General features: G+C 40.2%; 1 protein-coding gene across 1 annotated transcript in view; it reads right to left on the bottom strand.

Annotated features, from left to right (window-relative positions):
- Positions 1–24920, bottom strand: part of trpc5a (transient receptor potential cation channel, subfamily C, member 5a) — a 153582-nt gene that overhangs the window by 14526 nt on the left and 114136 nt on the right. Inside the window, exons 11-15 of the mRNA XM_051944118.1 lie at positions 20948–21087; positions 16506–16706; positions 13843–13964; positions 7088–7283; positions 5630–5839 (exon numbers count right to left, since the gene is read on the bottom strand). Of these exons, the coding sequence (XP_051800078.1) occupies positions 5630–5839; positions 7088–7283; positions 13843–13964; positions 16506–16706; positions 20948–21087 (869 nt within the window). The remainder of the gene's footprint in view (positions 1–5629; positions 5840–7087; positions 7284–13842; positions 13965–16505; positions 16707–20947; positions 21088–24920) is intronic.

Raw genomic sequence — 24920 nt, 5'->3', positions numbered from 1 at the left:
TTAAGTTCCACAGAAATCTTTGTCATGGTGCCCCCACAATGCTCTCTGAAATCTGGACTCATTTCTGTACTTGAACAGCCTGAAACTCTGAAAATATTTATAGTAGACAGTAAAATTGCTTCATTAAGTAAAGTGTCTGCAGATAAAGATGATTGTGAGGAGGTCAGTGGTGAACTGGTTGATTCTTGAAGGACTTTTACTGATATTTCACTCCACTGACTTCTCTTATATCACAAAACAAACCGAATTACATTCACATTACGTTTACAGCCTCCGTACTGGAGAGGAGGCTGTATCCATTCTCCACTCAGAATGGATCAAACGTTTTGGAGACCTCAGTTATTCCCCCATTTCCATCAGCAGACGCTGTCATCCAGAACCACAATCAGCCAGCAAGTGAACAACTCTCACCTCATCAGACGACGGATCCAACTGAAGCCAGCGTACCCAAAGCGTTGGGGTTATTTTTAGAGCTTCAGCAGCAAACTATGCATTATATAATCTGTAGTGTTTAACTCTGGAGCTGATGCTGCAGAATGAGACTCAGCCAGGGCAAATAAACGGGATTCATGTGGCGTTCTGCAAGTACAACGCTTCAAAAGTGACGATAATACAGCCAAAATGAAAGAGAAAGACAACAAATGCATTTTCACTCACATACGAGTCCCAAAAACACACAAAAACACAAAGATGGCTTCAGTTTCCCAAACAGGTAACTTTATGCTGGCAGGTAAAAAAAAATACTGAGCTTACAACCCTAGAATAACATCTATAAAATACAAATTTACCGGAGTAAATGACATTTTAGATAGATATAAACTTCATTATCAGGTCAGAGACACAAAATTTGCTTAACATGTTCAGCAGCTCCCCCACCCACAGACACAATAACGCTTGACAGACATTTAACATATAACATTAACATGTAACACTCGCCATTTTAAGGTCTCTTTGTGGTCATTTTGCATCTTTTGGTTTCCATTTTGTGTGTTGTTGTGGTAGTTTTGTGTATCTTTGTGTTCATTTTGCATCTCTTCCTGGCTGTTTTGTGTCTCCTTACAGTAACTTGGGGTTTCTTAGTAGTTAATTTGCGTCAATTTGTGGTCTTTTGCGTGGTCATTTTGTGTCTTGTTGTGGTAGTTTTGTGTATCTTTGTGTTCATTTTGCATCTCTTCCTGGCTGGGTTGTGACTTGTTCTAGTCTTTTTGCATTAGTTTGTGGTCTTTTTGCACTAGTTTGTGGATTATTAGCGTTAGTTTGTGCGCATTTTGTGTCTTGTTGTGGTAGTTTTGTGCATCTTTGTGCAGACTATGCATTGCACCCACAGTACTTACTATGTATAATTTACCTGGTTATTTAAATATTAAAGCTGGTTTCCTGCAATAATATTTATGACATAAATTTGCTCGTCAAATGAAAATGTTAACAATAAGACCCAACAGTAATAACAGAACAACTCTTCCTAGCCCTAAATCCCTGCATTATTTATTACACACATGTACTCAACTAATTTAAATTCTAAGTTTAAATCCCTACAATAATCCACACGTTACAAATAAACCTGTATAACTTAAACATGAAAGTTACCAATCTATAATATTCTCCACTCCACCAAATCTTCTGACTAGTGTAAAACTGAAAATAATATCTTTCAAAAGCAAATTGGTTGTGAGAAGGTTTGCAACTTGAACAAACAGAAACAGGGCTCATTATGTTAAGTTTTGACACAAACTAATAATACTAAACAATCAACTTTTAATTAAAGATAAAACAAAAAAAACTGTGATTTTACAAATATCACTATTTCTTCCTTGTTTATCGTTACTTTTCACTGACATAATGGTGCATCATCAGCTACTTTTCTCACAACATCTTGTCACAGGAGGATTTTGTTTACTGTAATTTATGTTTAGTGAGTTCCTGCAATAAGATGCAACACTTTTTAGATGAAAGAGGTTACACAATCAGAGTGAGAACGAGCTAAAACCAACCTCCTCTGTAGAAAATATAGCAATTATATGAAAACACATCCAAGCCTTAAAAACATCCGACAGCTGAGAGAGACTCATTTGTGTCAAGAGGACTGAAGACTGTTGTGGAGTTTGTTGAATGAGTTTCACTTTCTGAGTCTGTTCTCCTAATTTCCTGATCTGTCAGAAACACATCCATCATCACTAATCTTCTTCTGCTCATATTTCTCATCACCGCTCCACATTCACCGTCTGCTTCACCTTCATCATGTTTCACTCATCCTGATTCTAATTTGTCTTCCTGCTGTCAAAACACAAAATACTAACACACACACATACATGTCTACTACACCAAGAGGGGACCATCTCTTTTGGTCATTTTGTGTGTCTGTGTTTATTATGCGTCCTTCCATGGTCATTCTACATGTTTTTGGGGTCATTTTGTGTATCTTTGTGTTTATTATGCATCTTTCCATGGTCATTCTACATGTTTTTGTGGTCATTCTACATGTTTTTGTCCTCATTCTACATGTTTTTGTGGTCATTCTACATGTTTTTGTCCTCATTCTACATGTTTTTGTCCTCATTCTACATGTTTTTGTCCTCATTCTACATGTTTTTGGGGTCATTTTGTGTGTCTCTGTATTTATTCTGTATGTTTTTGTGGTCATTCTGTATGTTTTTGTCCTCATTCTACTTGTTTTTGTGGTCATTCTACATGTTTTTGTGGTCATTCTACATGTTTTTGTCCTCATTCTACATGTTTTTGTCCTCATTCTACATGTTTTTGGGGTCATTTTGTGTGTCTCTGTATTTATTCTGTATGTTTTTGTGGTCATTCTGTATGTTTTTGTCCTCATTCTACTTGTTTTTGTGGTCATTCTACATGTTTTTGTGGTCATTCTACATGTTTTTGTGGTCATTCTACATGTTTTTGTCCTCATTCTACATGTTTTTGGGGTCATTTTGTGTGTCTGTATTTATTCTGTATGTTTTTGTGGTCATTCTACATGTTTTCGTGGTCATTCTACATGTTTTTGTGGTCATTCTACATGTTTTTGTCCTCATTCTACATGTTTTTGGGGTCATTCTACATGTTTTTGTGGTCATTCTACATGTTTTTGTCCTCATTCTACATGTTTTCGTGGTCATTCTACATGTTTTTGTCCTCATTCTACATGTTTTTGGGGTCATTTTGTGTGTCTCTGTATTTATTCTGTATGTTTTTGTGGTCATTCTGTATGTTTTTGTGGTCATTCTGTATGTTTTCGTGGTCATTCTACATGTTTTCGTGGTCATTCTACATGTTTTTGTCCTCATTCTACATGTTTTTGGGGTCATTTTGTGTGTCGCTGTATTTATTCTGTATGTTTTTGTGGTCATTCTGTATGTTTTTGTGGTCATTCTACATGTTTTTGTGGTCATTCTACATGTTTTCGTGGTCATTCTACATGTTTTCGTGGTCATTCTACATGTTTTCGTGGTCATTCTACTTGTTTTTGTGGTCATTTTGAGTGTCTCTGTGTTTATTTTGCATCTCTGCATCAGGTCTCTCTGCATCGTCTGCATCTATAAAACCCACCTCTCCCTGGTTTCGGCTGCTTCCCCGTCTCCCACCGTCTCTGTTCTCTCTGCCACGGTGGTAAACACTGATCAGATCTCTGCAGTGCTGCTGCTTGGTGAACCTATGTGGGCTGGTCTGCTTATATAACTCCTCACTGAGGTGAACACGCCAGCTGCACTCCGTGTGAATGTGAAGCGTTTCTCTCCAGATGACTGGGCTGTTAATGTGTTTATCGGGACGTGTTTTTCCTTCTGTGCTCGTAGACACACAGCTGATGTCCATCCACGTGATGCTGCTGCTGATTGTGTTTCTCTACAATGACGGTGCTTTCTTCTAATCTGACGCTGGCTGTGAGCAGTTCAGAGCTTCTGCTTCCATCAGCCGGACGGCTAAAAGGCAGATTCACGCCAGATTAGCGGGATAAATCTCTCTCCTCCATTTTGCAGCTCTTCCCTGATACTTAAATTTAAGTGTGTCCAGTAATTAGAAACACTAAACCCAGGTCAAGCTGCATGAATTCATAGCAGAACACCAATCAGTTAAGGGGTCAGAAAATAGTGTTGGGAAACACTAAAACAGGAAATTTACTGTCAAAGAAATAACGACTGCTATCAGTGTTGGTAACACCTGATTAATCGATGAATCATGTCAGTTCTAGATGCTGGTTGGCTTTTGCGTCTCTTTGTGGTCATTTTGTGTCTTGTGGTGGTAGTTTTGTACATCTTTGTGTTCATTTTGCATCTCTTTCTGCTGGTTTGTGTCTTGTTGTAGTAATTTTGGGTTTGTTTGTGCTTACTTTGCATGTCTTTGTCATTAATTTGCTTTAGTTTGTGGTCATTTTGTGTCTTGTGGTGGTATTTTTGTGTATCTCTGTGTTAATTTTGCATCTCTTGTTGGCTGTTTTGTGTCTTGTTACAGGCATTTTGGGTGTCTTTGCGGTTACGTTGCATCTGTTTGTGGTTATTTTGCGTACTTTTTTTTGTTAATTTTGTGTCTAATTGTGCTTGTTTTCAGTCTCTTGCGTTGTCTTGACTAATAATAAATCAGCTTCTTCTTTAAATAAATCTCTGCTCTAACCTTGCAGCTCAAACTTCTGCCCACAGAAAGCTGTTATCATGTAAATCCCAAGAATCCTCTGCTGTGTGACGTGTGAACATGAATGAAGGCATATGGCCCTTCAGTTTGAGTGACTGTTGGGTGACAGGCGTACGGCCACAAAGGCAGATTAGTTCACGCATCAATAAATCACACTTCTACTTATTCTGGAGTTTGTGAACTTTCAGTTTTTGGTCTACAGTTGCTGTTTTGTAGCTGGAATCAGGACAGAAGAGTCGCTGCAGCTCACTGTTGATCAGTCCCATTTTGTGTTCGTTTTGCATCTCTTCCTGGCTGTTTTGTGTCTCGCTATCATCATTTTGTGTGTCTTTGTGGTTAATTTGTATTAGTTTGTGATCATTTTGCATATTTCTATGGCAATTTTGTGTCTCGTTAGTCATTTTCTGTTTCTTGGTGGTCATTTCACATTTTGTTGTCGTAGTTTTGTGCGTCTTTGTGTTCACTGTCCCACAACATGTTAGCATAACCTGTTGATGATGTTTTTGTCATTTTGTCTCGTTTTTGTCATTTTGTGTCTCTTTTTGTCATTTCGTGTCTTGTTTTTGTTGTTTCATGTCTTGTTTTTGTCATTTTGTGTCATTTTTTTGTCGTTTCCATCCTCCAACAGTGTTCCTAAAGAATGTGCAGAGCAAAGCCTCAAGTCCTCTCTTCTATTTTCCATCTTTTCATCCCATTGTCAGCCTCTACCTCATATCATTAGGATCAGACTCATTCTTTGGACTGTTTTCCATCAGTGGTCAGCAGTAACAGCTAGCTAAATATCTAGCTTCTACTGCTGAGAAAAAGATCACATTAGCATGGTTTAGAGTAGGGTTAAAAGATGGAATAGAAATGCTACGATTGATGTGGAAGCTGAGCCAATCAATACCTATTATTGATCTATATGGAGCAGAAACCTGAAAAAGAGAATGTCCTCCATTTCTGGAATGACCCATGTTTAAACTGCACCAGAACATCTAACAGTCTAATGTGGACTGACCGTGAACTCTCGCAGGTTTTCACATTTGTGCGTGTCGTCTCCAGGCGGCTGTCCTCGGCTGCACAACTTGTTGTGGAGCCACATGAGGAGGTACCAGATGGACTTGGGGCTGGGGATGATGTTGAAGGGAGGAGGCAGCGTGCCGCCCTCGTCGAAGTAACTCATCCACAGCTTGGTGCGAGCGAACTTCCACTCGATGTCGGCGTGATCCTGGAGGAAGACCGGGACAAATCTACATGACCACGGAACAGCTGCAGACCTTCAGAGCCTCAGATTACTGCTGACTGACTGAAATCTGTTCTAGAGGAGCGCTTTAGGACAGGGGTGTTCAACATGTGGTCCTCCAGAGGGTCCAATCCGGCCCTCAAAGTGTAAAAATTACAGAGAAGACATTAACTGCAGATTGTAAATTAGTAAAACTATAAATTTAAAATCGTTTCTAGACCATGACAAGTTGTTTGATCAGAAAGTAAAATACTAGATTGTTCTTTGTGTCGTTTTGTCTCGTTTTTGTAATATTTTGTCCAGTTTTTGTTGTGTTTTGTCCATGTTTTGTCTCAGTTTTGTTGTTTGTCTCATGTTTTTGTCCTTTTGTGTTTTCTATTTGTCTCATTTGTGATTTTTTTGTCTTATTTTTGTCATTTTGTCTTTCGCTTTATTCATATTTTTCATTTTTGTCCTGTGTCCATTTTTTTTGTCACTTTCTAAATTTTTGTTCCATTTTTTGACTTTTTTGTTTTGTTTTGTGTCGTTCGTCTCATTCTTTGTCGTTTTCCGTCTCATTTCTGGAATACTTTGTCTTGTTTTTGTTTTTTCCTATTTTGTCTCGTTTTCTTTTTCTCGTGTTTTTGTCGTTTTGTGTTTTCTTTTTTGTCTCCCTTGTGCTGTCTATTTTTTGTCATTTTGTTTTCCTGCTTTTGTCATTTTTTTTCTAATTTTCATCATGTGTCCATTTTTGTCAATTTTTTGTTTTGTTTCGTGTCGTTTGTTTAATTCTTTGTCATTTTGTTTCTCATTTTTGTCGTTTGTCTCAGTTTTGCAACATGTTGTCTTGTTTTGGTTGTTTTTCGTCTTTTTTTTGGTCTGACTTTAGTGGTTTGTCTCACGTTTTTGTCGTTTTGTGTTTCCTTTTCCTGCAGCTGTATTGATAATTGATTCCTCATTTCAGTTCGTTTCTAATCAAACATGTCTAACTCTGACCAGTTCCAGCTCCTTAAATGTAAAGACTGGAAGCTCCTGTTAGTTCTATTTGACAGATATCGTTATAATTTCTGGGTTATGGACCAATGGTCTGACACATAAAGTCATCTGATGATGGTACTTTGGGTTGAGACTAAAAATAATGAGAATATTTGCAGGTTTTCTGACATTACATTAGGACGATCAGTTGCTCCTGTAATCTAGAAGTTTAACCATAAAGAAGGTAAAACCAGTGAAGTGTGTGCTGCTGGGACTCACAGCGATAAGCTGGTAGGAGTTGTTCATCATGGCGATCAGCATGTTGAGCAACACCACTAGAGAGATCACATTGTACGTCCCGAACATTGTCGCCCCGACGAACTCCGTGAACTCGTGTCGAGCTTTAACGTTGGTGACATACAGATTCAGCAGCCCGAATATGGACCAGAACAGAGACTGGAGGGTCTCAAATAACCTGAAGGGACACACAAACAGAGACGTTCAGGAGAGGAAGGCTCTAAAAATAAAGACTTCTCACCAACGGAAAGAAAGCTGGAATCAATGATGAGGGGCAGGAAACATCTGGAACATCTGGAGGTTTCATCAGGTTAACTCTACAAACCTGAATCCATTTCAGGAAGTTTTTTTTAAACAAATATTTTAAAAAACAACATTTTTTCACACAAGTTTTACCAACATTGAAAATAACAGTGACTCTACATGTTATAGATATTTAATTTCTTGCATTTCAGCTGAAAAATCCCAGAATTTTAGTGACTAAACCGTTGATCACAGCTGAGTCACTGATGGCTTCATGGCTGCTCGCAGGAGTTCAGATTTTTTTTGTTTTTAAGGAATCTTCTTCATACCAACTCTATATTTTTGGGGAATTTATGATTAAATATCAGTATTTTATGCCTTAATTTCCACCACCTGAACAGCACACCACAGATGATTAGTTCAAGGACTGTTGGAAAGTTGGACATCTGAGGATTCTTTCTGTCCTCACAGCTTCCAGCTCCATTAAATGAATCATTTTGGAGATTTTTCAGGCTTTTTAAACGTGCAGGCAGATTTTGGAGTTCAGAAAATGTTTGTCTTCTACAATAAAAACACAAGAAGCTCAACAGATTTGTCATTTAATACCAACGATTGCTGAAAACACGGCTAATGTGATCGGCATTATTGGTTTTTAAACACAGGAAACATGCTTCTGGATAAAAAAAAGTTAAAATGTTTTCCTGGCATAAATCCTGCAGATGTGAGGTTAAACCTTTAGTTGACGCTGAACCAGACGTATCTTTGAGCCATAAAACAGTCAAAGCTTCCATAAAGCCACGGCTGCTGGATGCTGTTCAGCAGAACGACAGGAAGGAGGAAAACATCACAGGTTGTGATTCTGATGGAGCAGAACTGACGCCTCACATCCAGATGGCGACTGAAAAACACGAAGCTGCAGCGACAAACACGTTCATGGCAACGCAGAAACACACGTCAGTCAACAGGATTTATGATTTTTAATCATTTCAGGTCCTTTCAGATAAAACCAAGAGAAAAAAAACAGAGAGGAGGGTCCAGATTTATCACTTTTAATGGACTTTTCCATCATCTCTGAGTCTGTCTCACTCTTCTTTAACCTTTGAGTCGTCCTGTAGGTCAAATTGACCCGTTTAGTTTGAAAACGTGGGGAAAAAAATCTACATTTTCACAGTTCATCTTCTGATGTCCACGTTTTAAACATTTTCAGGAAATCTCTGAACATTTTTTGGTGGAAAAAAGAAATGGGTCATTCCGTGTGGTTTCACCAGATGGTGGTTGCCGCACCATTTTCAAATTAGTCCTAAATTTGCATGCTATTAGATAGTCACAAAAGTACTTTCTATGCAAAATTGTAGGCCTGTAGCTCAAATAGTTTCTGAGTAGTGGGGGTCTGAAATTTTCAGAATTTGAGCTATTAAAAGCCTCGCCAGCGTTTTTTGCATCTTTCAGTGGTTATTTCTCAGCCTCTAGACATACCAGAGAGCTGTGAGTTGGTAAACAAGGCCTCTGCATGTAGCTAGTGCCCCACAAACATCCCCAGGTGTTTCCCTACACTCTGCAGGCCATGGGGGCTTGATAAAAATGCTAAAAATTAAGAGACACCTACTCACGAGTGGAGTTTGGGACCTTAAAAGTACAAGAAATACTGCACAGAAGTGTTCTAACACCCCTGGGTTCCATTCTACACAAACTTGTGTGATAACTTAGCAAACTGGAGCTTTCTAGGTACCTCAGTTTGGAAAATATGAGCTCCCAAAGTTGGACGAGATTTTTAATTGGCTATTTTGGGGGCAAAAATCTCAGTGTGGGACAGGTACCAGAGACCCCAAATTTTTCTACAAGACAGTTCCATCTGTCTTCTATCACTGTACAAAAAAGCAGCAGGGTTATATTTGTAGTTACTGAGATATTCTTACTCAAAATGGCATGGGTGATGTCAAAATGGTTTTTTGCTTTTCAGTGCTTTAAATTGGGATACAAGTATTAGTAGTCATTCCAATGGTAGTATTATGCATATTTTGTTCTTTTTGAAATATTAGTTGTTACCTTCAAAAAGTGTAATGGTATAACTTAGGTATACCTAAGTTCTAACTTAGGTATAGGTTCTTTTGCTTGTAACATGACATTGTGCAATTAAATTTTACATGGATGCATTGTAAATGGGTGTAATTATATCACCATGTAATTATAACATACACATACAAATTACATGTACTAACTTGAATTCAGGGAGCTCTGTAGTAGTTTATGGTTGATTAATTTAAAAATACAACAATAATGTTGAATTTTACAGTATCAGTGCAGTGGGATTAAACGTTAAATTTAATTGCACAATGTCATGTTACAAGCAAAAGAACCTATACCTAAGTTAGAACTTAGGTATACCTAAGTTATACCATTACACTTTTTGAAGGTAACAACTAATATTTCAAAAAGAACAAAACATACATAATACTACCATTGGAATGACTACTAATACTTGTATCCCAATAAAGCAAAAAACCATTTTGACATCACCCATGCCATTTTGAGTAAGAATATCTCAGTAACTACAAATATAACCCTGCTGCTTTTTTGTACAGTGATAGAAGACAGATGGAACTGTCTTGTAGAAAAATTTGGGCTCTCTGGTACCTGTCCCACACTGAGATTTTTGCCCCCCAAAATAGCCAATTTAAAATCTCGTCCAACTTTGAGAGCTCATATTTTCCAAACTGAGGTACCTAGAAAGCTCCAGTTTGCTAAGTTATCACACAAGTTTGTGTAGAATGGAACCCAGGGGTGTTAGAACACTTCTGTGCAGTATTTCTTGTACTTTTAAGGTCCCAAACTCCACTCGTGAGTAGGTGTCTCTTAATTTTTAGCATTTTTATCAAGCCCCCATGGCCTACAGAGTGTAGGGAAACACCTGGGGATGTTTGTGGGGCACTAGCTTCATGCAGAGGCCTTGTTTACCAACTCACAGCTCTCTGGTATGTCTAGAGGCTGAGAAATAACCACTGAAAGATGCAAAAAACGCTGGCGAGGCTTTTTATAGGCCAAATTCTGAAAATTTCAGACCCCCACAACTCAGAAACTATTTGAGCTACAGGCCTACAATTTTGCATAGAAAGTACTTTTGTGACTATCTAATGGCATACAAATTTAGGACTAATCTGAAAATGGTGCGGCAACACCCGCAAGGAATATCTGGTCATTTCACCTGGAATGACCCAAATGCTAAAAATGTTTCTTGAGAACATTCACATAAAAAATCAACCAAAATCCAGAAAATTTCACCGGATTCTGGTTGATTTTTTTGTGAATGTTCTTAAAGAAAATATCAGAAGTTTCACTGATATCTATATATGGAATCATTTAGATATTTTTAGGATTTTTTTCAAGTTTTTTACTCATTTTAAAAAAATATTCACAAGAATTTTCTTGCCAAATGTGGAGACTTTTAAAAAAAAACTTTTAAGGGAAACTTTTACGGAATTATTGGAATTTTCTTCCTGAAGGTTTTGCAAATTTTCAGAAATTTGGGGAGTTTGTTTTTGCTGAATTTTTGGATTTTTTTCAGACAGGAAACCATTTTTTTGGTGCCTGTAAATGAAGACAACAGGAGGGTTAACACATATTTTCTAGAACTCCTGCTGACATTTTTTTCACTGAGGTTTCACTGAATTCTCCCTTACAGTGTTGGGATATAGACGCTAATATGTTGATAATAAAAGTCTAATTTATTGATTCAATCCAAAAGAAAACATTTTATTTCACGATCAGGTCAGTTTTCTTTCTTTTTTTTATTTGATTACAGACGCTGTAATAAATTACTGTAGAAACTCAGATAAATCCCAGCAGTAACATTCTGTTCAGCTGGGTAAAATGTGGCATTTCTCTGTCTTTGAGGTTTTAGAAGCAGCAGAGATCAGATAAACATCTGGAACAGCAGCAGAGCGAAGCCTCGTCTTCCTCCTCCAGACCCCATGTGGAGGAGATCATCTGATTAGATTCTGCTCTTCCTTCCTGCATAAATCTGCATGTTAATGATAAAAACAGGTTTTCTGAATCTCTGAGATGACAAACTACATGAACTGTGTGTGTTTTAGTGGATCATGAAAGTAATAGATGAAGGCTATCTGATGAACTCTATTCTAGATTTTATTGGTCCTAAAAACACCTGAAAAACCCTCAGAGAGCTCAGTTGTTGGATCATTTCTAACGGATGAAATCTTACACATTTGTGTCAGAAACCACCATAGAATGTGTCCATTTAATGTAGATGAACCCACAAACACAATGACCTGAGCACAGGCGTGTGTCATACATGTGTACGTTATGTTCAGATACCGGATCACGTGACTCAGAAACAGCCCCACAGTTTAATCAGTTGTTCCTTGGATCATTTCTGACCTTCACTGAAGATTTCATCCATATCTGTTGGTCTGTTCTAGAGTAATGTTGCTGACAGACAGAAATCAAAGAGGATGGAAAACCAGCAAAAGAAGGAGAGAAAAAAAATGGAGGGATAAGAAATAAGATGGAGGAAGGAAAGCAAATCGAAGAAGAGAAGAGAGAGAGAAAGATGAAAAGGAGGAAGATAAAGAAGAGGAAAACAAATCCATGGATCCAGAGTATTACGACAAAAACTGGACAAAAGACAACAAAAACGAGACACAAAGCGATAAAAATGAGACACAACGACCAAAATGATGCAGAAATCTTTAACAAATCCGTGGATCCAGACGATAAAAAAAGATGAAAAAGAGGCGGATAAAGGAGAGGAAATGAGGAAAAGGGTGAAACAAGGACATAAGAAGATGACAGAGAACATAAAGAGGAGGGAAAAGAAGACAAGGAGAAGAAAAACTGGTGAAGAAACCAGAGGAGAACAGATGTAGAAGAAGTGGAGAGGTGAAGGTTTGATAAGTCAGATCTAACATCCTGCTGGGCTGACTCCATCCCTCCTCTCTTTATTTACGTCTCTGACAGAAAGTCATCACCCTCTGATGGAAGCAGCGTCACCACAACCACCAGCTGAATATTTAGTGCAGCAGGAATATAAAAACCTGCCGACAGAAGCCACAGTCAGCAGCAATGCTTCGTCAAAAATTCAATAAGCAGCCTGTAAATGTGGCGTCCCACAAAGACAAACACATGAACGGACAGAAAACCAGGAGAAAGCACGATGACAGGATAGCCGGGGGATGGAAATCATAAAAAAACACAATAACTTCAATATGTTTAATGAAGCAAAGTTCTGCCTTCATACCGAGAATATTTACAGACCTGAAAGTCCACAGAGGTGAAGCTCAGAAATGATGACGACCATTTCATGGAGACAGTTAAATATCCATTTTTCATCATACTGACAGAAGACATCTCTCTTTCTTTATGAGGACTTTATGTTGCAGAGAAAAATGAGAGAACAGTGAGGAAGAATGAGCTAAAAACACCAGAGAAGTCCAGAGGATTGAAACAGTCAGTAGAGCCTCTTCAGTTTGGACTTTTTGGAAAACATGAGAATGAACATCAACCAAAGACCACTTTGGTCCAAACATCCTTTAAAAATCTGCTTTTGGTTGAACTTTAAGTGGTTCTTTCATGCTTATAAAAGGTCGACATGTTGGTGAATCCACAATCAGACCTGCTGAGCTGATCTTATAGAGATGTCTGTGGAAGCAGTCTGATGAGGGTTTGGAGAGTGAAGGAGTGTTTCTACAGACGAACATCTAGAAACAAGCGACACATTAACGGCGATCAGAGAGTGTGAAGAGGAGCTGAGCGTGGACAGGAGACACCTGAATACTGCTCCATGATCCTGTGAAACGGCTCACAGCGTCGATAAGAGAGTGTGAATTAGAGCGAGGCGACAGCAGACAAGAAATAATGAGCCTCATGAATGCAGATGCAGCCGCTGTGTTTGCTTAAAGCCTCGTCCAGACGTCACTTTTAGCTCCAGCAGGAGATGATTTAGATCCTCACATCCAGCAGAACGTCAGGAGGATCTACACACCAGGGCTGTTTCACTGAAGGTTTCAGTTTTTATTCTGTTTCTGCAGCTAAAGACTGACATCAGCTCAACTTAAAAACTCCCTTTTCTTCTTCTTCAAATAAAAAACTGACTGAAGAAAGCAGGTGAATGTTTTACATGAAAACAGAAACATCAGGCATCATCAGGTGTTGATGGAAAACTGATCTGGTGTCAGTTTGTACCAGAACTAAGCCCTGTTGGACTGAAGAAGTTCTGAGGCTCAGAAAGGATGGAAAAAGTCCATTAAAAAGTGAGAAATCTGGCTGGAAACCATTAACTGCCACAGAAGTCTTTGTCATGTGCCCCACTGCTACATAAATCTGGACCCTCCTCTGTGTACTTCAAGGTCTGTAGATCTGAAAACATTCACAGTATGAAGGTAGAACTTTTCTTTATTCCATAAAGTTCCTGAAGATGAAGAACCAGCTGTTTCAGGAGAAGTTCTGGCTGATCTTTCATGCTCTGAGGTGTTACTCACGTAGAGAAGGCGTTGTTCTGCCTCTCACAGCGGATGCCTTTGCAGTTGTTGGGTTCCTCTGACGCCTTCGTCTCGTAGTAGAAGTACAGCTGGTTCAGACCATTGGCAAACGCCAGCAGGACCTGCAAACACAGAAACACATGAACCAGATCAGAGCAGATCCCTGGAGCTCCTCGTGGTGACCTTCTGCTCCTCCGGGCGGTCTGAGGGAGGATTGGGTTGTAGGTTAGGGTTCCTCCAAACAATCCGTTCCGTGCATCACAATATCGATCAGTTATTTGTAAAGTCATGAATACCAAGCGTTTCAAACATTCTTAAATTTGGGATCACAAATTTGTCCAAAATTATTTGAAATTTGCACAATACAGGAAGTCCTCGGTTTACGACGTCCTCCATTTTTAATGGACTTTTCCAATCATTTCTGAGCCTCAGAATTTCAGTAATAAATCTGGACCTCCTCCGTGGACTTTAAGGTTCTGTAGATCTGAAAATATTCACAGTCTGAAGGTAGAACTTTGCTTCATTAAATAAAGTTCCTGTAGATAAGAACCAGCTGATTCTGAGGAGGTCCGGGGCAACATTTAGCACATTAGGTTGATTTTATTCCCTAACTAGAACCCAAAGCTGCAGGAGGCAGGATAGAACAGTTTAGACTGCATGATTTATATTTATTGATCCTTTAATGAAGCTGTTGAACTGACTACCAGCTGCAGATCAGATCAATCAGATATTGATCAGATAAAACCTCTGATCAAATGCTTTCAGATCCTTCCTCACAAGGATTAATTAGTTCAGCTAAAGTCTGACAGAACATCCTGTAGGTTATAAATAAACCTGGACCTGAACCAGAACCACTCGCTGACTCAGCATCGGTCCACAGCTGCCCAAACCAACACATCTGTCCTAACCTGTCTGATCTGAGCTCAGTGTGGAGATATTAGCATGAAGGGAGCCCATAATGAGGCCACAGCCTGCTAATTTACCATTTCTCAGAGAAAGAAACCGTAAAAACAGACAGAAGATCGTCAGATTCACAACTTTTAAACTACAGATCCCAGTGATGAGCAGCTCTAGCAGGAAAATGAACCAAATCTGAGCTTGAACCACTTTATTCTACTTGCATCATTTTAAAATCCACCAAATATAAACCATTTTTTAGATGTTAACATAAAGAAACACACTCAGCTGTTTCCAGCAATCACATGACAAGAATCTCAGGACTTTTCAGTTTAACCGCAGGCAGTGTATCTGTGATTTCTGCTGCTAATACAGACCAGTTCTTTGAACTACAAGATCTCTTTTTAGGACATTTTGGACAAACTTGGTCGAGGGAAAACTTCAAATAATCAGAATCAGAATCAGAATTCGTTTTATTGCCAAGTAGGTTTTTACACTTACAAGGAATTGTCTCTGGTGCTCTTGGTGCAAGTACAATAAAATAGTTAGTAAAGAGATGCAAGAAATATAGGATAAAATAGACAAGGTATTTACAGTTACTACGCAGTAGTAATGATTATAGTCAACAGAGCCGATTTGCAGTGGCACGGGCAGTGTTCATCAGCGATGCAGCAGAGGGGAAGAAGCTGTTCTTGTGGCGAGAGGTTTTAGTCCTGATGGACCGCAGCCTCCTACCTGAGGGGAGGGGTTCAAAAAGTTTGTGTCCAGGGTGAGAGGGGTCGGCCAAGATCTTGGTTGCACGCCTTAAAGTCCTAGAGGGGTACAGATCCTGGAGGGATGGCAGGTTACATACGATCACCTTCTCAGCAGAGCGGATGATGCGCTGCAGCCTGCTCTTGTCCCGAGCGGTGGCTGCAGGGTACCAGACGGTGATGGAGGAGGAGAGGATGGACTCTATGATGGCCGTGTAGAAGTGCACCATCATAGTCTTTGGCAGGTTGAACTTCTTCAGCTGCCTCAGGAAGTACATCCTCTGCTGTGCCTTCTTGGTTATGGAGGTGTGTTCATCTCCCACTTCAGGTCCTGGGAGATGATGGATCCCAAAAAGCAGAATGACTCCACGGTGAGCACTGTGGAGTCAGAGAGCTTGATGGGAGCAGGGGGGGGCTGTGTTCCTCCTGAAGTCCACCACCATCTCCACTGTCTTCTGGGCGTTGAGCTCCAGGTTGTTCCTGCTGCACCAGGTCACCAAGTTGTCTACCTCCAGTCTGTAAGCAGACTCATCCTCATCAGAGATGAGTCCGATGAGGGTGGTGTCATCTGCAAACTTCAGGAGTTTGACGGGCTGGTGCCTGGAGGTGCAGCTGTTGGTGTTCAGGGAGAACAGCAGTGGGGAAAGAACACAGCCTTGGGGGGAGCCAGTGCTAATTTTCCAACATGTACATTTTCTTGAAGATTCCTCTTAAACTGAGTCATTTTAAAGAAGCTGCAGATAGGTGAACATCTACAGCCTGGAACAGCTATCGACAAAATCAAACCCAGTAGCCAAATCTTGTGCAGAAGTAGTTGGATTTTAAAATAACAGAAACTTTATGATGCATTTGTGATGTTTACAGTCTTTAAAATAGAGTAGTTGTGTAAAAACATGCTGTGAATGAATGTTTGTTCAAGATTTGTCAAAGTTAAATGGACATAATGACTGCTCTGTTCCTCTGCCTGGTCCTTGAACTCATCATCTGTGTGAGGACCTTCAGTGGACATCTTACCAGGCAGTAGATGAAGAGGAACTTGAGGATGTCCAGCAGCATCCGGCCCAGAGAGATCTGCAGAGGGCCGAGGTGGGAGTTGGCAGTGAACAGGGAGATGAGTCTGAGCGAGCTGAAGATGTTGGCGATGGCAAACAGAGCCTCGGCGATCAGCGTCGGATGCCACATCTCCCACTCCTCCCTCGGCCGAGACGAGTTGTACTGCAGCAACAGAGACACAGAGAAGGTTAGATGGTTATCAGAAGAACTCAGGAGTTCTATCGATGAGTCCAGGTTGTCTTTAGCCTAGCTTAGCACAAAGACAGGAAGCTGCTGACATCCAATAACAATCTGAGCACCACTGAGGAATGATATTTTATTCAAATACATTTTAAAAATAACTATTTATCAGAGCCAGAAACTGCAAAAATAAAGAAAATCTTCTGGTTTTGAACTCCTGACTGTCCTCAAACTACTCATCTGTGACATGCTGCTCCATCAGGAAATTTAACCAAATCTAAAGTTAAAATGTCTGATATTTCACCAGAATCCCTTCATTCTACATAAATTCTACAGTTTGTAGTGTTTAGATTCTGTCAGCCTGAAGTTCAGCCAAAACTTAAAGGAATTTTGAAGATTTTTCATCATAATCACGTTTTTATACATATAAAAAATTCACCAAAAATAACTCCTTTGCACAGAGCAGATTCTGTAAAAAATAAACATTAATATAAAAATTAAAGATATATTAAATTCTGCTTTTAGTGACTCAGCTGTGATCAACAGTTACGTCAGAAACATTCAGCAAGTTCAGGATGAACTGCAGGCACTGTTTCCACACAGCACAGGTGAGACGAGTCTGGAAAAATAAATGTCAGTATTAAAATATCTATTTTTTCTGCTGTGGACACTCGGATAAATATTGCACATGTTGATTCCAACTTTGTAAAACATTTGAGAAGCAAATAATAAAAGAAATTCCAGTTTGTTTTCTGCCATCTTTGCTCACATCTCTCTGGATTCTGGATTCATCCTTTAAACTAGGGCTTTCCAACAAAACCGGTCCTCCAGAGGGTCTAATCCAGCCAAGTTTTTGTTGTTTAGTGTCTCGTTTTTGTCATTTTCTGTTTCCTTTTTGTCATATTTTGTCTCATTTTGCTGTTTGTGGTTGTTTTTGTTTCTAGTTTTTGCCATGTTTTTTCTCATTTTTGTCGTTTTGTGTCTCGTTATTGTTGTTTTGTGTCTCATTTTTGTCGTTTTGTGTTTCCTTTGTGTCATAGTTTGTCTCATTTTGCTGTTTGTGGTTGCTTTTGTTTCTTGTTTTTTCTCTTTTCATTTTATGCCTCATTTTTGTCGTTTTGTGTCTCGTTTTTTTCGTTTTATGTCTCGTTTTTGTCGCTTTGTGTCTTGTTTTTTCATTTTATGTCTCGCTTTTGTCGTTTTGTGTCTCATTTTTGTTGTTTTTTCCCAGAAACCTCTACTCTGAGTCCCTGCTCCTCCTCATGCAGCATTTAAAGTGGTTCTCACTCTTCTTCAATTTCTCTGTCGGCTCGTCGCTGCTTTTCCTGACGAGATGCCACAACCAAATGTCAATTAGTGCACAAGCATGAGAGCATCATCATCACCATCATCATCATCCTCTGAATCACATGGAGGGACATGAGACGTTAAACAGAAAACAGAACTGTTCTCTCATCCATCGACCCACTGAGCTGTTCTGTACAGGAGTTCTACAGATTCTACTGTTTAAAAAGTGAAATATTTCAGATATCAGGTAGAAGTTCAGTCAGTCTTTGACATCCAGACATCTTCATCTTCATTCTGATATTTATTCAGCTACTCTGTTTTATATTTAAAATGTTTTTTTTTGTTACATAAAAACACACCACAAAGCTTCTGGTCATCTGTTCTCTGGTCAGATGGAACAAAAATGGAGCTTTCTGGGCTCAGAGATGCGGCTTTCATCTGGACAAAGAAGGGTGAGGCCTACAAGCCAAAGAACACAGTTCCTGCTGTGAAGCATGGAGGTGGAAGCATCATGCTGTGGGGCTGCTTTTCTGCAAACAGGCCACTTTTGTGTCTCTCTGTGGTCACTTTTGGCTTTTTATAGTCATTTTATTGGTGTTTGTGGTCATTTTGTGTTTCTGTGGTAGTTTTGTGTCCCTTTGTGGTAGTTGTGTGTCTCTTTGTGGTCGTTTTGTGTCTCTGTGGTAGTTTTGTGTCCCTTTGTGGTAGTTTTGTCTCTTTGTGGTAGTTTTGTGTCTCTGTGGTAGTTTTGTGTCCCTTTGTGGTAGTTTTGTGTCCCTTTGTGGTAGTTTTGTGTCTCTTTGTGGTAGTTTTGTGTCTCTGTGGTAGTTTTGTGTCCCTTTGTGGTAGTTTTGTGTCTCTTTGTGGTGGTTTTGTGTCTCTGTGGTAGTTTTGTGTCTCTTTGTGGTGGTTTTGTGTCTCTGTGGTAGTTTTGTGTCTCTTTGTGGTAGTTTTGTGTCTCTTTGTGGTGGTTTTGTGTCTCTGTGGTAGTTTTGTGTCTCTTTGTGGTGGTTTTGTGTCTCTGTGGTTGTTTTGTGTTTCTTTGTGGTGGTTTTGTGTCTCTGTGTGGTAGTTTTGTGTCTCTTTGTGGTGGTTTTGTGTCCCTTTGTGGTAGTTTTGTCTCTTTGTGGTAGTTTTGTGTCTCTGTGGTAGTTTTGTGTCCCTTTGTGGTAGTTTTGTGTCTCTGTGTGGTAGTTTTGTGTCTCTGTGGTAGTTTTGTGTCTCTTTGTGGTGGTTTTGTGTCTCTTTGTGGTGGTTTTGTGTCTCTTTGTGGTCGTTTTGTGTCTCTGTGGTAATTTTGTGTCCCTTTGTGGTAGTTTTGTGTCTCTTTGTGGTAGTTTTGTGTCTCTTTGTGGTGGTTTTGTGTCTCTTTGTGGTGGTTTTGTGTCTCTTTGTGGTAGTTTTGTGTCTCTGTGGTAATTTTGTGTCCCTTTGTGGTAGTTTTGTGTCTCTTTGTGGTAGTTTTGTGTCTCTTTGTGGTGGTTTTGTGTCTCTTTGTGGTCGTTTTGTGTCTCTGTGGTAATTTTGTGTCCCTTTGTGGTAGTTTTGTCTCTTTGTGGTAGTTTTGTGTCTCTGTGGTAGTTTTGTGTCCCTTTGTGGTAGTTTTGTGTCTCTGTGTGGTAGTTTTGTGTCTCTGTGGTAGTTTTGTGTCTCTTTGTGGTGGTTTTGTGTCTCTGTGTGGTAGTTTTGTGTCTCTGTGGTAGTTTTGTGTCTCTTTGTGGTAGTTTTGTGTCTCTGTGGTTGTTTTGTGTTTCTTTGTGGTGGTTTTGTGTCTCTGTGTGGTAGTTTTGTGTCTCTTTGTGGTGGTTTTGTGTCTCTTTGTGGTGGTTTTGTGTCTCTTTGTGGTTGTTTTGTGTTTCTTTGTGGTGGTTTTGTGTAACTTTTTGGTAGTTTTGTGTCTCTGTGGTTGTTTTGTGTTTCTTTGTGGTGGTTTTGTGTCTCTGTGTGGTAGTTTTGTGTCTCTTTGTGGTGGTTTTGTGTCTCTGTGTGGTAGTTTTGTGTCTCTTTGTGGTGGTTTTGTGTCTCTGTGTGGTAGTTTTGTGTGTCTTTGTGGTGGTTTTGTGTCTCTGTGTGGTAGTTTTGTGTCTCTGTGTGGTAGTTTTGTGTCTCTTTGTGGTCGTTTTGTGTCTCTGTGGTAGTTTTGTGTCCCTTTGTGGTAGTTTTGTGTCTCTGTGTGGTAGTTTTGTGTCTCTGTGGTAGTTTTGTGTCTCTTTGTGGTGGTTTTGTGTCTCTGTGTGGTAGTTTTGTGTCTCTGTGGTAGTTTTGTGTCTCTTTGTGGTAGTTTTGTGTCTCTGTGGTTGTTTTGTGTTTCTTTGTGGTGGTTTTGTGTCTCTGTGTGGTAGTTTTGTGTCTCTTTGTGGTGGTTTTGTGTCTCTTTGTGGTAGTTTTGTGTGTCTTTGTGGTGGTTTTGTGTCTCTTTGTGGTAGTTTTGTGTCTCTGTGTGGTAGTTTTGTGTGTCTTTGTGGTGGTTTTGTGTCTCTGTGTGGTAGTTTTGTGTCTCTTTGTGGTGGTTTTGTGTCTCTGTGTGGTAGTTTTGTGTCTCTTTGTGGTGGTTTTGTGTCTCTTTGTGGTAGTTTTGTGTCTCTGTGTGGTAGTTTTGTGTGTCTTTGTGGTGGTTTTGTGTCTCTGTGTGGTAGTTTTGTGTCTCTGTGTGGTAGTTTTGTGTCTCTTTGTGGTCGTTTTGTGTCTCTGTGTGGTAGTTTTGTGTCTCTTTGTGGTTGTTTTGTGTCTCTCTGTGGTAGTTTTGTGTCTCTTTGTGGTTGTTTTGTGTTTCTTTGTGGTGGTTTTGTGTACCTTTTTGGTAGTTTTGTGTCTCTTTGTGGTTGTTTTGTGTTTCTTTGTGGTCGTTTTGAAACTGACGTGAAACTGAAAACATTAAGACATTTCTTGTATTTGACAGGACTATTAAGAATTTTGACATTCAGCGTGTTGTTTACCTTGACGTAGGCTACGATCTTCAGAGAGATGGTAGCCAGGTAGAGCGAGTTCATGGCGAAGTCCATCAGGTTCCACCAGTCGTGGATGTACTCTGTGAAGCCTCCGTCCCACATCTCCTTAATCTCAGCCCAGATGAAGCCTGAAAATACACACAAACAGCTGCTTATTTACATGCCAACAGCTGCTTATTTACATGCTAACAGATGAGCATGTTACTGTGGTTTGTTTGCTTCAGTTCTTTGACCAGAGTGGCCCCCGGGGCAGGAACCAGGAACCCTGATCCAGGAAGCAGAGAGCGTTTCAGTGTTTCCCCTCCTATATGACCGATGAGGCGGGCCGCCTCTCTGCTATAGGCCACCGCCTCATTACAATTTTGCGAACATTGCCGCTTCACTGGTCCGCACCAAAAAAAAAAAGAAGAAAAAAGTAATGCTAAATATTAGAAAGCATTGACACATAAGTCCGGTATATTCGCCGCTGAAATCAACAGAATGGCAGCCTTTTCTCGCCGTGGGTGAAGACAGCAGACACATCCCCATTGGTCGGTAACACTCAGTTCTCGTATGACATCCCGCAAGTTCGCGTTTCAAATGTCGGTCGTTCCGATTGACGAACAACGAGCATGGCGGACAAGAAGCGGCAGCGCTCCATGGTTTCGTTTTTCGGGGCTAAAAGCAGGTGTGTATCACAGATATATGTCAAATTAAGTATCAAAACTATCGCATGTCATCAAAATAAAGTGAGCAACGCAGTGTAGGCATCGATCTCGCTTCCTTTACTGAGTTACTGTTCTGTTGTCCGCGGCGATACGAATTGACAGCGACTGTAAAAATGGCTCCAGTTAAAACATTTAGGCACGACAAAACCCGTTCTACCCAACGAGACAAATGATTTCAACGGAGTATAAAGTTCCTAGTTTCTTTTGATAAAATGATTTATAGAGTGCCCGAAATTATATCATTCAATGGCAAAACAGATTCTGTGTTCAAATTCTAGTTCTGTGTTCAAAAAGGGAACAGTTTTGAAAACAGAACTAACTCCTTCAGAAAACCAGCTGTTAACCCAGAGTTTAAGTTTTCTTTCACATTTTTAAGTAAAATGAAGGTCATGACCTTTTTATTATAAATAAAAATGAAGTGGGAATTTGGTACCTAACATGTAGTTGTTTTTAGAAAAAAAGTAAAAGTCACCACTTGATTCCAGATTCAAGTCCTTTGTCGTCTTTTTCAAATTTGTAATAAGAACTGATGTGGCATTTTGGAATGGAGTGGAAATCTGACCAGAATATAATAGACTGGACTAGTTGACATGTTTTGATCACAAGAACAAGTGGGTTTATATTTGTCATATTTTCTCCTTATCACTAATTTTTAGAATAAGAAACATGAAAATTTTATTTAATTTAGTTTTTGGAAATGGCTACAAATACAACAAAATGTGCTCCGAATTGTGCCAGAATGCCCCATTTTGCATCTTGATTTTCAAAATTTTTCCGGGGGGGCATGCCCCCGGAACCCCCTACTTGCTTCGTGCCTCCGGCACAACCCACCACCTCAGAGCCATTTCAACCCAGGGGAAACACTGCGTTTGTTCTGTTCCACTGCCTTCAGATAAAGTCCTGTTTCATTCTAAATAATTCACCAGGCGTTTTCCCTCTAACACTCTCCCTGGAATATTCGGTTTTCTGGGTTTTTCTGAGACAAGTGGCCACGGCTGACCCGGTATTAACCAGAAGCTCCACACCAGATCCCTCAGTACGGAGGGTTTTTATTCCAGCATCTATGAAACCAAAGATGTTTAAAGTTTTACTCACAGAAAACAACCAAAAACATCCTGTTGTTGGTTATTAATGTGGATGTTTGACCATCAGAGCCTCAGAGGATTAAAGTTGCATATTAAATCCATAAAATTACTACATTTATCACAGAGAAATGCTGGATTTTTAACTTTCCTTCGACTTTTTTGACTTTTCTCTCCTTCTTCCTGTTGTTCTGTTTCCATAAAGCTGCAGGAGTTTATATTAGAGTGAAAAATTAACCAGAGGGAATAAAAATGGACAGAAGGATGGATTAGATGAAGGACTGATGAAGAGATGAGCAGAGGAACACATTCTGAAACTAAAATAGCTCCTCGTTGGTCTAAGTTTCTCCTGCAGAACAAATGCAGCAACAGTTGTTTTATCAGCCACAGTGGAAGTTTGTGGAGACGACGGAGGCAGCAGATGGTTGCTAATGATTGGTGTCAGCTCTGAGAGGGATGGAGATGGAACTCCCACACCTCCTCCTCCTCCTCCTCACTCAGCCTCTTCAGAAGAAGAAGAAAAAAAAGAAGAAGAAGAAGAAGAAGAAGAAGAAGAAGAAGAAGAGCCAGATGACTGACTTAAATCTGCTGCTTTTCTCTGTCTTTGACTCACCTGAACTTCATCATTTAATGTGAGTCATGTCTTCTTCTTTTCCTTTCAGCTTTTCCCTTCAGGGGTCGCCACAGTGAATCAATTGCCTCCATCTAACCCTGTCTGCTGCATCCTCTTCTCTCACACCAACTACCTTCATGTCCTCTTTAACCACATCCATAAACCTCCTCTTTGGTCTTCCTCTAAGCCTCCTGCCTGGCAGTGGGAAACTCAGCATCCTTCTACCAATATATTCACTCTCTCTCCTCTGGACATGTCTGAACCATCTCAGTCTGGCCTCTCTGACTTTATCTCCAAAGCCTCTAACATGTGCTGTCCCTCTGATGTCCTCATTCCTGATCCTATCCATCCTGGTCACTCCCAAAGAGAACCTCAGCATCTTCAGTTCTGCTACCTCCAGCTCTGCCTCCTGTCTTTTCCTCAGGGACACTGTCTCCAGACCAAACAACATGGCTGGTCTCACCACAGTTTTGTAAACCTTTCCTTTCATTTTAGCTGAAACTCTTCTATCACACATCACACCTGACACTTTTCTCCAGCCGTTCCAGCCTGCCTGTACACGCTTCTTCACCTCTTTTCCACACTCTCCATTGCTCTGGACTGTTGACCCTAAGTACTTAAAATCCTCCACCTTCTTGATCTCTTCTCCCTGTAACCTCACTCTTCCACTTGGGTCCCTCTCATTCACACACAGATACTCCGTCTTGCTGCGGCTAACCTTCATTCCTCTCCTTTCCAGGGCAAACCTCCACGCCTCTAGCTTCTCCTCCACCTGTTCCCTGCTCTCACTCCAGATCACAATGTCATCTGCAAACATCATAGTCCATGGAGACTCCCGTCTAACCTCGTCTGTCATCCTGTCCATCACCATAGCAAACAAGAAGGGGCTCAGAGCTGATCCCTGATGTAGTCCCACCTCCACCTTGAACTCCTCTGTTACTCCTACAGCACACCTCACCACTGTCTTACAGTCCTCATACATGTCCTGCACCACTCTAACATACTTCTCTGCCACTCCAGACTTCCTCATACAAAACCACAGTTCCTCTCTGGGCACCCTGTCAGAAGCTTTCTCCAGATCTACAAAGACACAATGCAGCTCCTTCTGACCTTCTCTGTACCTCTCTATCAGCATCCTCAAAAGCAAATATTTCATCTGTTGTACTCTTTCTTGGCATGAAACCATACTGCTGCTCACAGATGTTCACCTCTGCCCTTAGTCTAGCTTCAACTACTCTTTCCCATAGCTTCATCGTGTGGCTCATCAGCTTTATTCCTCTGTAGTTGCCACAACTCTGCACATCTCCCTTGTTCTTAAAGATGGGCACCAGCACACTTCTCCTCCATTCCTCGGGCATCTTCTCACTATCTAAGATCCTGTTGAACAACCCAGTCAGAAACTCTACTGCTACCTCTCCAAGACAAGTCTTTGCTACTTCCTGGTCCACAACAGTCACCTCTTCTACTCTTCGTTCTCTCTCATTTTCCTCATTCATCAACTCTTCAAAGTACTCTTTCCATCTTCCCATCACACTATTGTCACCTGTCAACACACTTCC

Source organism: Acanthochromis polyacanthus, chromosome 23, assembly GCF_021347895.1.
Source record: "Acanthochromis polyacanthus isolate Apoly-LR-REF ecotype Palm Island chromosome 23, KAUST_Apoly_ChrSc, whole genome shotgun sequence".
In the NCBI taxonomy this organism is placed as follows: domain Eukaryota; kingdom Metazoa; phylum Chordata; class Actinopteri; family Pomacentridae; genus Acanthochromis; species Acanthochromis polyacanthus.
Note: the sequence above shows the minus strand (reverse complement) of the source record. Positions and strands in the feature narration are given on the sequence as shown.